Here is a 17,711-nt window from a genome sequence, read left to right as displayed (position 1 = left end):
TTATAATGAGCAAGTTTCTCTTTTGCACAAAAGTTAGAGAAGAAACTTTCAAATTTTCAAGTATTCGATTTTATTGCTTTTCTTTCTTTCTTTGTGTGTTTTTAGTGGTTGTGTGTTGAAATTTATATAAAAATTTGTGAGATTTCTACTTAGTTATTAATTATTATCTTTGTTCCGTAGCTGCATCATGCGCTGTTTGAGTTTGCTTGGCGCTTTTCCCGAGGATTGTGACGATGAAGCATCTTTCTTGACAAATTTGACAGCTTCCTTCGGTCTTTTTGTTTTTTTAAGTCTGAAAATGAAAAAAAAAATATTAAAATTACGGAGAATTTTTTTTTTGTCTTTTTGAAGGTTCTTAAGCTTGAATATTGAAAAATAAAAAATACGTAAAAAATACGTAATTTTCATTTTGAGAGCCCATTTGATGGTTTGTAAGCTTGAAATTGATCAAAAGTTATGAAAAATGCCTTTGGATGTCTTTTGGATGGATCTTAAGCTTGAATATTGAAAAATAAAAAATACGTAATTTTCATTTTGAGAGCCCATTTGATGGTTTGTAAGCTTGAAATTGATCAAAAGTTATGAAAAATGCCTTTGGATGTCTTTTGGATGGTTCTTAAGCTTGAATATTGAAAAATAAAAAATACGTAAAAAATACGTAATTTTCATTTTGAGAGCCCATTTGATGGTTTGTAAGCTTGAAATTGATCAAAAGTTATGATGCCTTTGGATGTCTTAAGCTTGAATATTGAAAAATAAAAAATACGTAAAAAATACGTAATTTTCATTTTGAGAGCTCATTTGATGATTTTTAAGCTTGAAATGGACCAAAAATTATGAAAATTTCCTTTGAATGTTTTCCATCTTAATGGTGAAAATTGAAAAATATGAAAATGAAAATTTGAAATTAAAAAAAAACTTACATTTCGTTTGTTAGTGTATCGATTTCCTTGATCCAAATATCACGAAAATCGTGTGTGAAAGGTGTCCATAACTCGAAGAATTGACTAGGCGTGCATTCATCCAATGTACCTGACTTTGGATTGAATTTGTAAAAAGCGAGTGCTTGCACGAAAATTTTCTTGCTTTTGTCGAGTTTTTCGACTTTATTTTCAAGGCGCGTTGTGGCTTCTTCCAAAAAGGCATCCATTTTCTCCTTAAAAGGGCTTGCGCTATTTCCAGATGCATTTACAACGACATCAATTGTCTTGCGACAAGCTAAAAAAAAATATGAAAAATTCAAATTTTTATCAAAAAATGAAAAATCATGACTTACAATTCAATTTTGTCTGCAAAATGTTCAACTGCTGCTTACAATCCTCAAAATCAACATTAATCGACTTGTCGATATCGGTGGGATCGGGAATCGGCAAAACGAGTTCCGTTATTAACGTTCCATTTTTTCTTGCTTGTTGGATGAAAGTTTTCACGATAAAATGTAACAATGTGATTTTCGAGTCTTTTGACTTGACATCCTTCAGTTTGCCGAGAATTTCGAGCCCAAAGCCATCTGCTTGTCCTCTCGTTCGATTTCCTCCATTCATGTAGTTGCCCAACGTGAGAATTATCGAAAATATGATCTTCAAGTTTTCGCTTTCCATCATGAACGTGCACACACGAATAACTGTCTCAAGTTTTCTCGATACCGTAGAAACTGCTTCGTCAAATTCTGCCTGCAGAACGATGCACGAAATGCGTTCACTGAAACAGCTGATTTTCGATATCTGATAGAGGAACTTTTCCGGCGTATCTAAGGGAACGTCGCCATTTGATACTTCCTTAATTTGCGCAAGTTCATCGGGTGTTGCTTTAATCGCCATGATATGTTGCAAAGTTTCCAACGAAACAACGGATGTATCACAATGATAAATTGCATGTTCAATTTCCTCGAATCCAACGTGTAAGCTGCGTGCGAAAATGCCAACGGATTGCGATCGTTTGCTATCCAAAACTTTGAGAGTTTCAACTTTTGAGGGACGTTCTTTGTCATCGCGGGATTTTTGCTTTGGAATTACGACTTGACGCGAAAAAAGTTCCGTGAATTCATCGAGATTGTCGAGCGACGTTTCATCGATTTCTTGCCAAAGTTCGGGAGTTTTTTCCATTTCGACGGGCGAATCGACCGTATCAACGGGACTTTCGACAGTTGGCGTTGGAGTTGCAGCTTTTGTTACGATTCTTGTCCAAAAAAGAGGTTTCATGGGCTTCGGAGGATTCTTCGGAGATTTTCTGAGAGCTATTAACAAAAAAAAAATATTAAAATTTGACAAAAAAGGGATAGAAAACATTGAAAGACAAGACACAGAAAACATAAAATAGTTACCACAATCACCTTGTTACCAAAAAGAATTGTGTGCAGTTAAATAAAAGCAAAGGAAATTGTAAAAGGATAAAAGGTATGTCAAAATTTACGTGAATCTAATCTACTTTGAGTGCTAAATCGGCTAAAAATCTCAAATCAACTAAAAAAAGGAAATAATTTTTGTAAGTTAAAAAATAAAAAAAAGGAGGAAAGGATAAAACAATTATAACAAAAACACGAGCACATTACATTTTCTCGACTCACTGATCGTTGTTTGCCAATCTGTCTGTTTTGGTAACGGCAATGGCGGAATATTGATGCCCAATTGTTTACCTGCGGGCGGCGGGGGAGGAGGAACAGGCATTCCATTCGCGTTATTGATGATAGGCGGAGGCATGGGAGCACTTGGAACTCCTACAGGAGGCAATGGCGGCGGAGGTTTTATCGCAGCGTTCATTGCGGGAGCCATGGGGGGAGGTTTAGGAATTGACGAGTTCATTATTGGAGGTAAAGGCGGCGGAATTGGGGGAATTGGAACAGTTTTTGTTGATTTTTCCTCTTCTGACGTCGAAGATGTTTGCACTTCTTTATGGGCGATTTCCGATTTTTCCGTTTGCGTTGCGGAATTTTGTACTTTCTTTGATAAATTTTCACTTTTTGCATCTAATGTCGTGCTATCGAGCGCACTTTGATACATCGAGGCACTTGTTGTTACATACAACTGACTCATATCACAAATCACTGAGTTGTTATTTATATTTAAAGCACTACTCAAATTATTTTGACTTTCGTCTTTGATTATCATCGAGCTATTAGCACTATCGTGCAACAGAAGTCTTTGCACCGTATTGCTCAGCTCATCCATTGTTTTGCATTCATTTATTTGCGTTTTCACGTCTTCGAACTTTTCGATTTTCGGCGTTGAACTAAAGTTGATGGCAGGCATGATTTTCAACGTTGTTGGGGGACTTGCAACGACTTGAGACCATACATCTGACGAATTCAATTTTCCCGGCAAGATAGGCGAATCAGTTTTTGGCGTTATTTGTTCCGTATGAGTCCATTGATACATCAAATTTGGCTGAAATGAAGCGAATTAGAACACGTTAGAACTGTTCACGATAAAAAATGCATTGCAACTAAACATATTTTTGCGGTTTTATGAATGTTGGTTTCGTAATCGTACTAAATAAATTGCATGAATCACATGTTTGTTCGAGGAATGAGGATTTGAAGGCGTATTGTCGCTATTTATAATCTCATTATTTTTTATGTGTTTGAACGTAACTTACCTTAAACAGCTCTGAAACTTGTTGTTCGCCCGGAATTTGTTTTATAACGCCAGCCACGAGCAAATTTGTACAACATTGCAGCACTAAACGATTCGGAGCTCCATCCCCTAATGTCGATTGAAACCAATTAATGAGCATTTGACCTGTAAAGTAACATTTCAATGGTTATTTATTGAAAATTTTGATGATTAGGTCGATCCAAATTTTTTTTTTTGAATTTTTTGTCCCATCATATTTTTTTAAAAGAAATTTATAAAAAATTTAAAAAAAATTTTTGAAAAAATTTTTATTTTTTTGTTAAATTTTAATCTTTGTTTTTTAAATTTTAATTTTAATTTTTTTTTGAAAATTTTAATTTTTTTAAAAAAATTTATTATTTTTAAATTTTAATTTTTTTTCAAATTTTTAATTTTTTTTTTTTTTAATTTTAATTTTTTTTCAAAGATTTTTTTATGAAATTTTATTGGGAAAAAAAATCGAAAAAATATTTGGAGCGGCCTTATTGAAAAATTTGATAATTATTATCTTATCAAAAAATTTTTGTCGTTAATTAATTGAATTTCTTACCTTCAAACTTTTCAAACGCAGCAAAATTTAGTTTTTCAGGTACTGCGGGCTTTGTAACTTCTTCATTCGTTTTTCGCTTTCCTTCTGTATTTGCTGTCGCTGTGATCGAAGCAACTTTTCGTAAAACATTCCCGCTATTTGTGGCGCTCTTCGAAAGTCGTTCTGTGCCATTTTTGTTCAAATCCGACAATTCTACCTTTTTGACACGAGCAACATTGAACAAAGATCCCGAAGTTGTTGAATTGAATCTTGGTGTTGTTCCTGCTCTCGATGTAGGCGTTCGATTTGCCGACAACGAAACGGGCGTAATTTTATTGCTTTTCATTGTTTCCTCATCAGAACTCGGATCATCACTCGAAATACTAATTGGATCGAGTTTTTCAACCGTCAACGGCGAAGTATCCCGAATATTTATCTGATGAAGTGTTTCAACGCTCAAATTTAATGTTTTATCCTGAAACCCAACACACTCTGATGCAATGTTGATACTCTCATTTCGTGTAATACTCAATTTTTCAAACAAATTTTCCGCTTCACTCGAATCCGAGTAATAACATTCGTTGATTTCCGTTATAAAACTATCCGGATCGGGACTCAGTAATGTTGCGGGATCCGTAAAATTTGACTCAGAGCTCGATGAATTCACAGGAGGACGGATTACGATGCTTTCACGCGATGGCGACTTGGTTTTATCTGAAACACAAAGCATTGTTAATGCATTTAATCGAGTGCGAAACTCATAAGAGCGATTTAATGAGCATGAAGGTCGATTAACGATGTTGATTGTTACGTTTCTAAGCTTTTTTTGAAGAACTTGATCGTGCGAAATTGCGCGAGAGAAACTTTTAGTAGAACAATGACGTGCTTTGTTACTGTTTTTTCGACATTCACTCACGAAAAAAGTCCAAAATTGACTTTCTGCGAGAAATCGCAATGTTTATTTTTTGATAAAATTCATTTTCATGTCGAGACGAAAGTCATTAAGTATCTTCCATAAGCGATATTTGACCCATATAACGGTTTGATGGCATCTCAGTCGAATTATTACTTCATAAACACGCGATTAGATAACGAAAACCGCACATAAACAAATCAAGTTACAACAAAGTAAGCTTTTTATGCAGGCGTTTGCATTGGAATTCGAAAAATTTGGCGATTACGACATCGAGTGACATTCAACGTACCTAACAATGTTGAATTTCTCCGATATTTGATGGCTTCCGTGTACGTTTTTGCTGTTTTCCACGACTCTGTTTGCACAATAATCGCATCTGCTGGCACCGAAGTCGATGTTTTCTTATCAGTTGTATCACAATTAAAAGTATTTTGATGTTTTTTCGGAGTGCGACAATTAAAATTGTTTACCGTGCCAATGTTGCTTTCATTTTGTAACGCAGCTCGTTCATTACTGACAACAACTCGCATTGCTCTCTCTCGATTGCTGCCTGTTGTTTGTGTATGTGTGCCGGTAGCGGTCAACGAACTAACGAACCTGTTGTTTTTTGTCTTCTCTTCTTTACTTTCGTTGTCTTCTTTGTTGTTGTTGTTATTGATACTGTTACTACTTTTCGTGTATGAAGGGTCATGGTCTATGATCATATGATGTAAACAACGACAAAACAACGAAAATGAAATAAAAATTGAACTTGTATTAGTAAAGTTTTGAATGGAAACGCATTTGAGCGTAACTCTTTCTGAAACAGACACACATTTGACAAACCAGACCTGTTGAATGGGCAACAATTAAACGAATGTCTGGCAACCAATGTGTGTCGATGTCAATGAAATACCGGAAAAAAAGAATGAAAGTAGTAACAAAACGTGCATCTATCACGTTAAGTCACGTGACGCTCAAAAAGATCGAAATCTTCAAGAAATATTACCTTCCATGCTGGATTGCCGGCAACACACATCAGCTGATGCAATGCTATGACGTTCCAACGACGACGATGGAAATACGTTGGAAAACTCATTTCCATGCAGATGACTATCGTGATGGGAATTTTTCGAGGATGATGATGAAGATATGTCCCAATTGCCGGAAAGGCGTTTTTTGCTCAAACGAATGAAATTTTTGCCTTTGTCTTTGATTGTCTTTGAGGCACGAAGTGAATTGTGATGCGACGGATTACTTTCCGAGATATTCTCGACATTCTCGGTTCCGTGTTGATTTCCCATTTTTTTTCGTATTTTAAAACTTTTCAACTTCACTTTTTATTCTATTTTTAATATTTTCACTTTTTTTTTAAAAAAAATATTTTTTTTCATTTTTTTTCTTTACATCTATCTAATCGAACTACATTATTGCTTTTTTTTAGAAATAATTGCTTCTGACATTTCCATGATAGTCACTCAAACAGACGAAAATGCTCCGAAAAACCATCAAACATCCGTTCAACTGCGAATCAAAGACGAAAAAATAGTTTCTTTTTTCTTCTTCCTGTGAAACGTGAACACAATTATGTTTAACTATATCACATTAATAAGTAAGTATGCGACACGAAACTATGGCATGCGCACTTCACGTCCTTTTTTTATTTAAAAAAAACTAAATTGGCGCCACACTTTCCAACAACTATCTTTGAATTTTGAATTGCTACTGAAACGAAAAAAAAAATGTAAAACGTCTTTTGTTTAGAATTATAAATATCATTATCTCTCCTGATGTGTTGACATACGAATCATATCATAAATTTAGAAAAAAACTCAGTGTAGATAGAAATGGAAAAAATAATGTAAAACCGAACATACGTTTGTTTTGAAAGAGATCAGATATGATTAGACCAAAGTCTAAATTTAGACAGATTTTTTGGTATTTGTAAGATTTTTTTCTTGTATTGGAGTTTGTTTATTTAATTTAATTTAGTAATTGTTAAAAACGAAGTTTTTTAAGTATGAAGCGCTCATAAATGTAAGAAGCGTTTTAAATTAAAGAAAAATAAAAATAAATTCTTATTAGAATGTTGAAAATGTGTCTTGAATATGAAGCAAAAACGAAAAGTGACATCATTGGAGAGTTATTGAAAACATAACTTGTACAAGAAACTTGTATAAAATTTCATTCATAGTAATTTCTTACCAAGCTTGATCCTTTTTGCACGTTTTTGACGCAGTTGATGCCTCTTCCATGATTTTTATTATGAATCTGAAATGTTGAAGAGAGAGTTATATCAATTTTTTGATTAATATTGTTATCAAGAATTATTGTTACGATGGTCAGTTATTCAATGATCTCTATTACATATTTAACTTTTTTAACAATTTTTTTTGTTTGATTTTTTTCAATACAAAAAATGAAAAAAAAAAATTCTTTTTTAAAGTGTTAAAAATTTTAATTTTATTTTTAAATTTTTTATTATTTTAAGTTATTTTTTTTAAGCATCATGAAAAATTTACCTAAAATTTTATTAAATTAAAATTAATTTTTCAAAATTAAAAATCGAAAAAAAAATTTAAATAATTTTAAAACTGAAAAAAATTTACTTTTCAAATCAAAAAATGTTAAATTAAAAATTTTAAAACTAATTAAATTTTTTTTTAATTTTTTTTTTAAATAAATTTAAATCTCAATTTGATTTTTTCAAATCATTAAGAATAATTTTTTTAAGAAATTTTCTAAAGTTTTTCTTTCAAAAAATATTGTACGAAAAACGATAAATTTTCACTAATTTTTACCTTTTTTTTAATAATTTTTTTTTTTAATTTTTCAATATTTAAAAAAAAATATTTTTTAGGTACATACATGAGGATTCATATGGAAAATTTATACAAATTTTTTTGAATTTTTTGATTTCTTTTTAAAATTATTTTTTTATTTAATTTTGGAGGCATCATGAATCTGCAAAAAATGTATCATTGCATAACATTCAATTATTTTTTTTACCTTTTCCGTCAAAATAAAATAAAATCGTGTTCACTCCCACATTTATAGGATTTCTTCTCAGTAAATCCATTTTGTGCTATAAATAAATTACTCCCGCTCATTGTTTGTATCAAATTTCCTTCTTTCATTTTCTCAAATTTCTTATTTGGCTTTTCCCATGGATGGATAACATTTTCCTCAGAAACGTCACGTGAAGTTGCTCGACATTCAATTATTACGCCGTTATGACATTTTCCATTTTTTTTCTCGTATAAATGTTTTCCAATTACAAATAATTGTTGAAAACACGTGATTACGCATTAATTGCAACAAAAAGTTTTCAGACAAAAGAAAATTTTCTTCTTTAACTATAAAAGTTGAGTTCGTGGAAAAGAAATTCTAAAATTAGACAAAGTTGTAAAAATAAACGTGAGAAAAATTTGCAAAGCTAAAAGAACAAGAAATAGTCGTTAACTGAAAACCTATGAATGATTAAAGTTTTGAGTTGAATTTAACTTACAAATGGGTTATATCACGATGTCTCATGCAAATTTTCATTTAATTTTCGAAACTTGAACGAAACTTGAATGAAGTTGTAAATTTGAATTGTTAATTAAAGTCACCCAATATCCGTAATTTGTGCTAAAAATAGCTTCATCCTGAACATAATTCCATTGTTCCTCCTTCGCAAACACGAAGCCCCGTTACAAATGCCAAATAAACAAAAACAATACAGCTTGCACATCCATCCATTGACTGCTGCGCCGATTCACTACTACTCTCATGAATGCAGAAGTAGAGTGCAAATAGATACGCAACGTGCCATGTACGACTGCCTTATCGTTCGTACTATTAAATGCACGTTTGAGATCCACGTGACTCTCGTACACAATTCTGTATATCGCAAGCAGGTCTTGGCATGTAATTCCATCTTCGGATTATTTTCATTTGTAATTGTATCGGCAAAGTAATCAAACGTACTTTTTATTACTGCTCCGCAGAACCGGTTAAAAAAATAAAATATTGTTACCTAAAAAGATTAAAAAAATTAATAAATTGATTAAAATACCTGTGAAAAAAAAATAATTTAAAAAAATTATAAAAAAAATGTTGATAACATAAAATAATAATAAAAAAAAATTATTTACGTTATTGAAAAAATTCAAGTGCAATGTTTGTTTCAATAATCAACAAAACCCAATAAAAAGCTTGAAAAACGAACGAAAGTACAAATAAAGGAATATTTATAAAAAAAAATTCATCGTCATCTTATAACTTCAACAGATTAAAGGTAAGTTGATTATCAAAAAAATGATGTCAACAGATAATTAATTTTAAAGTGTGTAAGTTCAACGTGCAATCGATTTCACAGTTGAGGGTTTTCAATACATATATCTTCTTTCTCCGTATTTGTATAAATATGATTGAACGTCCGATTTAAAGTTCTATTCACGTTTTATTCAACCTGAGTATGTACGAGTGAACGATGGAAAAGTTAATTTGCAATATTCACATGTATTTGTAGATGATACATTTGAAAAAATTGTAAATTGAGAGCGTTTGGACGTCATCGAAAAAATTGGTTATGGAAAATCATTCGTAATAAATATTTTAAATTATGTTGTGTAACAGCGATATATGCCTTTGGTGACAGAATAATAACTAAATTTGGTTAAATTAGCTAGTTTCTTTGTAATATCGGGTGCATTTAGCTTTAAATGTGACAGGAAACTCCTTTTGTTTGTTTAATGTACTCTCATTTCAGTTGATTTTTTTTACATTTTCACTGTTATTTTGAATTCATTTAGATTTTTAATGTTATTTTTAAATAAGGCCGCTCCAATTTTTTTTTTAACTTACAACAAATTTTTTTAAAAAATTTTAATTTTTCAAAAAAATTTTACAAGAATTTTATTCTTTAAAATTTTTTTCAAAAAAAAGTTATTTTTTTAAATTTTTTGATAGTTATTTTATGAAATTTTTTTTGTTAAAATTTTTAACTTGAAATATTTTAAGATCAATTTTAAATTGTCAAATGAAGATACCTTAAAATCAACTAAAGTATTGACTTTTACAACAACTGTTAGTTTTTTGTCACTTTGTATGAAAAATCAATTCGTTTTGATTTTGCGTTTGAAAAAAAGTTCTTGAGATAAAAAGTTCGAAAAAAAAAATTGGAGCGGCCTAATTCTATTTTTTTTAATTGTTGGCGTTCTTTGTGTAATTTGCGTGAAAAAAATTTTTAAAATCTATTCTGAATAACATTCAGATTAAATTTCTGTCGCTTCCATAAAAACATTTCTTTGTTTCCATAATTTTTCACGCCCCATCTCTAAATAATATCGCGACAATGAAACGAAATTTACACGCCCTCTCATCTCCATATCTCCGTCGTAATCTATAAATCATCGATTGTGAACTTCAAATTCAAGCACAACAAAAGATATCGCAGTACAAAACACGTTGCTTGAATCCGATCCACGCTTTCACTACTTATGTCCTTTGAAGCAAACATATGTATGCCTTTGAAATTATTCACAACTCACATGTTTTTGCTTACCTGTTGTTCACGACAACTGTTCGACGTGTGGATATGAGTTTCGTTATATAAATGTTATGCAATCTTTTTCCCCTTTGCATCAACTTTTTGGAAGAAAATAAAAATTTTCACAATTTCTCCCTGCAATTAAATATTTTTCATTAAAAAGTGTCACGTGGCGAACTAAAAATAAAAAAAAAATAAAAACTTTCATAAAATAATAAAAATATCTTACCACAAACGTGATCCGTGTGAACATTGTAAGATGAAAAAAAAAACTTTCGCAGGATATTTTTAGACGAGAATTTTTTTATACAATCAAGTCACCTGTTTGCTCCTTTTCTCGTTTCAGTTATGTGTTAAATGGAGAAACTATACAAGCCGGACAACAAACGTTCATCCATTGTAAAACTTATTATATTTTTGTGCGTTATCCTGAATTTGCTCTATATTGAAAAGTAAAAATAACACAAGAAGAAACCTATTAAAAGCACAAAATGCAGTGGTTACTTGCAAATCCGCAAATTCGCAGCACATTTGCTTCCCTCGGGGAGATGCAAAATGATCGTTATGTTGTTAATGAAGATTGTTCAAGTAAGTTTCTTCTAAAAAACTTTCTGTAAAAAAAAGAAAAAAATATTTTTTTTGTGTTTCAGATGTTTTGCGCGAAATAATTTACAAACTTTCCGTCGAAGATCATACTTTACGCACATATCGTCGAGCCATCGGATTCGGGCATAATATCAAAAATGATCTAATTCCGTTGCTAATTAATGCCTACGATGGCGACATTGTCGATTTGACGATACGTTTGCTGGTCAATCTCACAGTACCCATTGAATGTGTACTTTCCGTCGATGTGATGTCTCGTTCAGAAGTTGGGCGTCACACAATTTTCGAGTTGAATCATCTTTTGATCTCGGCAAAACAGGCGTTTGCTGAGCCTCATAGCACAAAAGCTGTCATCGAACGGATGACAAACATCCTCGAGAGTGATACAAAGTTGTCGCTCGAACAGTGTGACAACATCAACAATTGTCTCTTGCTGTTACGGAATGTCTTGCACATTTCCGAAACAAACTACACGGGCTCCGTTAACTTACAAAGTCGGATAATTTGGAATTTGTTCACGCAGAGTTTCGATAAGTTGCTTTTGCATTTGATGACGTGCGCGCAAAGAGCGTATTGGAGTGTCACGGTTGTGCAAATGATCGCGTTGCTGTACAAAGATCAGCAATTCAGTACGTTGCAAAAACTCCTGAACGTTTGGTTCGAAACATCGTTGAGCGAAAGCTCGGAAGACAATGAGAGTAATACGTCGCCGCCGAAACCCAGTAGCGGCGATAGCAGTCCCATGCTAACGTCAGATCCAACTTCCGATTCCTCAGACACGGGTCAATCATCTAATAACTTGCCTCAGGCTAAGAATTGTTTCATGAGTAAACGATTTATTGCAGGTGGTCATGGCGGAGGCGGAAAATCGAGCGGCGGTTCACAGAATTCCGACGAAATTACGAGCATGGATTTCCAAAACAGCGTGATTCGCATCAAACCGTTCGTGAAAAAGCCATCACAACTGTCACTCTGCACGGATGACAGTATTGATGGGGTTTCGTCGAATGACAGGCGACGCAGTTCAGGCTTCGGATCGATTGACGATCAGAGTGTTTTCAGTACCGAAGACAAGGTAAGTTAATTACTACTAATCGGCGTCTCGTTACAGGGCTTTTTCAACTGCTCTCCAACCCCCGTTTTTAGACAAATATTGGAGAAACGACGACGACTGCAACGAATCCCGTCGTATCAGCTGCACCAATTGTAACGACATCGACTTCTACAAACACGACAAATACGCATCAAATGTGTATGAGTACAAGCAGCGGCATCGAATCTTCGAATTCGTCACAAACATCTAAAACGAAAAAGTATCAACAAAGCTCTCAGATGATACTGAAGAACAACAAAAAGACACAAATTAAACAAGGTAAGCAATTAAAGATTTTTTTGAAAATTCAAAAGTTTAAAAATGTTAAAGAAAAAAATTAAAAACTGAAAAAAATCATTTAAAAAAAAATTATCATAAAAAAAGTTATAAAATTGAAAATCTTTCAAAATAATAATAAAAATAAAAAAAAAACCTTTTATATAAAAAAAAAAAATTATAAAAAAAAAAATATGAAAAAAAAAATTTTAATTTTAAAAAAAAAATTTTTAGGTATAAAAAAAATATTGTGAAAAAAATATAAAAAAAAAATTTAAAAACTCATAAGAAATTGAAGAAGTTGAATCATGAAAACAAAAATGCGACAATTTATATCAGATTATTAAAAAAAAATTAAAAATTTATGAAATTTATCAAAATCTCCTTGATTTTTAAACAAATAAAAAAAAAATTTAATCAACTTTTGATGGATTTCAAAGCTAAAATTGAATTATAAAAAAGGTGAAAATTTATATAATACAAAAAAAAAATAAAAATTATAAAACTTGCAAAAAATAAACATGTCTCGTAATTTTTGACTTAAATTTTTGTCAATAAAAATTACTTACCTTATTTTTTTTTTATTTTAGAACTCTCCGATTGCGGATATGGAACACAAATCGAGAATCAAGAATCCATTTCGACATCAAGTAACGAAGATGAGTTCATTAACCAAAAAATCCATCAAAAACCGCCTCCAAATCAGAAACAACGGTACAATGCTGCCAACAAACAACGCAATCCTAAAACAATTCAAGACAAAAAAGAGATTCGGAGAAAAAAGTTGGTTAAACGTTCTCGAAGTAGCATGTAAATTACCTTTAAAAATTTTTGTAGGTCAATTTTTCTAAATTTTATGTTTTTTCAGTATTAACATGAAAGGCATGGCAGATTACAATCCAACAGAAGATGATATTTCGAACGTTCTCAAAGAATTTACCGTCGACTTTCTTCTCAAAGGTTACCGTTTTCTCGTCAAAGAACTTCACATTCAACTTCTAAACAACGTTGAACTTCAAATCGATACTTCTCATTTTTTCTGGCTCGTTACTTATTTCTTGAAATTTGCTGCACAACTCGAGCTCGATATTGATCACATCAATTCCGTGCTTTCTTACGAAGTTTTGAGTTATCTCACGTATGAGGGCGTCAATTTGTGCGAGCAGATTCAATGTGACTCAAAAGTTGCGGGCACAGATTTGAAACCGTCTCTACGTCGAATGCATTTAGTCATTACCGCAATACGAGAATTCATTTACTCGTTGGAAGTTTATAACAAATCAACACATCTCACGAACGAAGATAAGGAATATTTGAAGATTTTACGGATAAAAATCGCCAATACGAGTGACTTGAAGAATATGTTTGTGCTTTTGTTGAGATTATATGTGCCTACGTTGCATAATCGGCAATATTTACAAGATTTGGTGACAACAAATCATCAGTTATTGTTACTCTTGGATGATGTAACGAAAATGCCGGATTACAAGATGGGAGCGAAAGATAAGCAAAAGGATGATAAAATGTTGGAACATATTAAACAGTGAGTTTTTACCTGATTTTCATGTCTTTTTATACTAATTTGAACTTTTTCATGTAGATTTGCAACAGTTGACGTCATGTATCATTACGGCTTATTGTTGGAAAACTTCAAAGACAACGGAGAGTTCGTTAACGATTGTATTTTTACGATGATGCATCACGTAGGAGGCGATTTAGGTCAAGCTTCTATACTTTTTCAGCCAAATATCCTCAAAACTTATTCCCGCATTTGGGAGTCTGAGTACTCAATATGTGATGTAAGTTCTTTTTTCGTTCAAAATTTCCATTTTTTATCATTTTCTCAAACAGGATTGGTCTGATTTGATTGAATTTGTCATCCATAAGTTCATAAATACGCCTCAGCAAACCCCTACATTATTACCGCACGGTCCAATTCTCGTAAAGCCTGCTCCAAGTATTGCCGAGCCTTCAATTTGGACAAAAGAAGAGATGGATTCGTTGTATTGGTATTACATTCAAAGCAAATTTTGCACCGATATCATCGGAAATATCATAAGTTTGTTCAAAACGAATCTCTCGAAGCAACGTTCTCGCATCGACGTCATTCAGCAATTGTTGAAACAGGATATCATTACGTCGGCGGAATTCGATAAACTGATGACTCTCGAGGATTCGGAGTATGAGCAAAATACGAGATCGCCTGCACCTACAACGACAAATGAAAGCAACGTCGATAGCAAAGACGAATCGAAGCCAATTGATGATATTAAAGTACTCACAGATCGATTGCTGAAACAAGATAAAGGCAAATTAGTGCAATGGTTACAAAGAGTTCTCATGGAATGTTGCTTCATAAAGCTGAGATTGGAGCCTCAAGTCATTCCGATGATGCAAAATGATGAATTTATTATGGAGCCTGTACCGCATCATTGTATCTGTGAGTTTTAAAAGAAATTTATATTTTTGAAAAAAAAAATCATAAAATTTTTGAAAAAGAAAATTTCATAAAATTTTTGGAAAAAAAAAATTTCATAAAATTTTCGGAAAAAAAATAATAAAATTTTCGGAAAAAAAATTTCATAAAATTTTTTTTTTTTTGATACAAAAAGTTAAAAATTTTTTTAAGATTTTTTATTTTGCAAAAATTATTTAAATTTTTTTTCGAAATTTTTTAAATGTACAAAAAAGATGTTTTGCAAAAAAAAATTTTTAAATTTTTTTGTCAAAATTTTTTGTGAAAAAAAATTACCTTTATCTTCTCATTTAATTTTTTTTTCTTTGCAGTAAAAAATCAATCTATTCCTCTTGTTCCATGGAATTCTGAACAACATCTCAGTTTGGTATATCAACCTTTTGTTCTCCTTCTACATAAACTCGGCTTCCATTTACCCGACGATACAAACAAAATTTGGGCTTGTATCCCAAATTTCTGGACTGCCGACATCTTATTTCAAGTTGCTGATAAATTAGGACCCATCGACGAAAGCGCGATAAAATTCAACATGGGTCGTTTTAGTCAAATGAGCAAAGCAAATTTGGAATCTGAATGCATTCACGATACGCATTCCTCCTCATCTTCGCAATTTAGTGTTCCACGCCCTCATAAAGTCAAGTCTCTAATAAGATACACGCCTGACTTATCAACTCCGAGTCATCCGAAATGGATGCGCGAACTTGTCCCGGATTCAGATGAAATTATGCTTGATGATGAGTAAGTTACATTTTCAAAACTAAAAAAATTGCACTTTTTTAGATATAAAGTCATTCATTCGTTCACAAAAATAGTACTAACAGCAAGTCATCTAGCAGTAGTAAATTAGCACATAGCATTTGTAGAACAATTTTAGGCATTTTATCAAAGGATGACGAAGTTACAAAACATTACAGGCACAATACTCCTCCATGGGCGACAAATCAAGTACCGCCAATTAACATAATCGCATTGCAATCGGGAAGTAGTAGCAATGCATTAAGTATTAACATTGACGACGACGCTCAGAATATCGAAACTGCGGGAAAAATGAAACAACTTTGCATTCAAGTTCCTTATGCAACAACATCGCCCGCTAATCCGATTTGGATTCAAGACATTATGCGCGCAAAAGCTGGCACGTCAGATGGGTAAGAACACATTTTTTTTATTGGAGTTGAGTAACTCGAAATTTAATTACCTCCGATTTCGTTATAGATTAATGCCTCGCGATTTCGCCACACCAAACGGACACATTTTGAACTCCGAACAACTCTTGTAAGTACTTTGCTCATGTTTGAAATGTGATACAAAATTGCCAGTCATTAGCACTGTTTGCTTTTATCAAGATTTACGAAAAAAAAACGTTCGTTCGAATTTGCACACATTCAATTTGGGTCACTTTTCTTCGTGCATGTGCATGTTTGCACTTACTAAATTAACTTGCCACACAAATTTAAAAAAAAATATTAAAAAAAAATAAAAAAAAATATATTAAAAAAATATTAAGAAAAATATTTAAAAAAATATTTATAAAAAAAAACATTTAAAAAAATATAAAAAAAAATAAAAAAAAAAAAAAAAAAAAAAAAAAAATTATTTAATGAATTTTTTTACTTTTTGCTCAATATACAAAAACTTCATTAAATATATTTTTTTAAATTTTTTTTAATATTTTTTTTTATTTTATTTTTAAATTTTTTTTTAATTATTTTTTTTAAATATTTTTTATTTAATTTTTTTCGCTAAAATTCTGCGCTGACTCGAGTAGATAATTTTTCTTCGTGAAAGATATGCTCGAAAACGCATCGTTCTCGAGTTATAAGGTCACAACAGATCTTGTATGGCAAATTCAATATAAATTTTGTAAATAAAAAAAAAACTTATCAAATGCATGTATCGCGATCATTTCTAATATGTCTGTCAGTCACATTAATAAATATTTTGATAGCAAACTGCCTGCGGGCGTTACATATGTTTATTTTCGTCGATGCACATTAAAAACGTATTTAAATCTTTCATTTTTTTCATTTGCAGAATGCTCGTTCGAGGCGATACGCCTGTATGCAGCGGAAATACCGAAACAACAACCACTGATCGAATCACGAGCACAACAAATTGTGATGCCTTGAAACAAGCGACAACTGTGTTGACCACAGTAAAGACAGATTTTCCCATGGTTGTCGAATGCGGCAACATTAACGACATAATCGACGAGCAGACAGCCGATATCGAGTCTCACAAGAGTGTCGAGATAATTGACATGCCCGCGTTAATTGCGTCGCCGCTCAAACAATCGCTCGAAACGGTATCCGAAGAACAGGAAATTGTCAGTATTTGTGATACAGCTTCCGTGGCATCCGATCTCACACGCATGTACGTAAGCGACGAAGACGAAAGACACTCCGTCGATATGCAAGTCCCTTCATCTTCTAATCTACAAGAAATCTAAAGCCTATATTTGTACGAAAAATTGATGTTTTGACAACATTTTATGTGCTGGAGACATATTTTTGTATTGCAGTCTTTTTAACTGATTGATAGAATAGAGCTTCCACGCGAAAAACAGGAAAGTAGAGTACAAGAAACATGAAAGGAATATATATTAAATGTTACAATTGATTTAAATTTAGATGAAAAATGAAATGAAAAGTGTTATTTTAAACAGAAAAATTAAAGTTTACCATTAGAAAAA

The 17,711-nt window shown here is 32.1% G+C and overlaps 2 protein-coding genes across 6 annotated transcripts; one reads left to right on the top strand and one right to left on the bottom strand.

Moving 5' to 3' along the window:
* Positions 1–68: 68 nt before the first annotated feature.
* Positions 69–5,614, bottom strand: LOC134830173 (protein cappuccino-like). Of its 2 annotated transcripts, none has more exons than XM_063843564.1 (7): positions 5,346–5,614; positions 4,162–4,854; positions 3,595–3,737; positions 2,567–3,383; positions 1,277–2,236; positions 924–1,218; positions 69–292 (listed from the first exon to the last, which is right to left on the bottom strand). In XM_063843564.1, the coding sequence occupies exons 1-7, from the start codon at positions 5,584–5,586 to the stop codon at positions 157–159; spliced, it is 3,285 nt and encodes a 1,094-aa protein (XP_063699634.1). In that variant the 5' UTR covers positions 5,587–5,614; the 3' UTR covers positions 69–156. The 2 variants fall into 2 exon arrangements, with proteins under 2 accessions (XP_063699634.1, XP_063699635.1); XM_063843565.1 differs by having other exon boundaries at positions 2,636–3,383.
* Positions 5,615–8,987: 3,373 nt separating this feature from the next.
* LOC134831542 (protein timeless) lies at positions 8,988–17,707 on the top strand. 4 transcript variants are annotated; one of them, XM_063845294.1, is made up of 13 exons: positions 8,988–9,314; positions 10,915–11,156; positions 11,219–11,956; positions 12,020–12,249; positions 12,321–12,546; positions 13,134–13,353; positions 13,412–14,086; positions 14,144–14,342; positions 14,395–14,983; positions 15,331–15,757; positions 15,832–16,167; positions 16,235–16,294; positions 17,054–17,707. In XM_063845294.1, exons 2-13 carry the CDS (start codon positions 11,060–11,062, stop codon positions 17,466–17,468), a joined length of 4,212 nt encoding a protein of 1,403 aa, XP_063701364.1. In that variant the 5' UTR covers positions 8,988–9,314; positions 10,915–11,059; the 3' UTR covers positions 17,469–17,707. The 4 variants fall into 4 exon arrangements, with proteins under 4 accessions (XP_063701364.1, XP_063701365.1, XP_063701363.1 ...); XM_063845295.1 differs by having other exon boundaries at positions 11,219–12,249; positions 15,934–16,167; XM_063845293.1 differs by having other exon boundaries at positions 11,219–12,249; positions 15,883–16,167.
* Positions 17,708–17,711: the final 4 nt, after the last annotated feature.

This window comes from Culicoides brevitarsis, chromosome 2, assembly GCF_036172545.1.
Source record: "Culicoides brevitarsis isolate CSIRO-B50_1 chromosome 2, AGI_CSIRO_Cbre_v1, whole genome shotgun sequence".
In the NCBI taxonomy this organism is placed as follows: Eukaryota; Metazoa; Arthropoda; class Insecta; order Diptera; family Ceratopogonidae; genus Culicoides; species Culicoides brevitarsis.
This window is presented reverse-complemented; position numbering and strand designations above follow the sequence as displayed.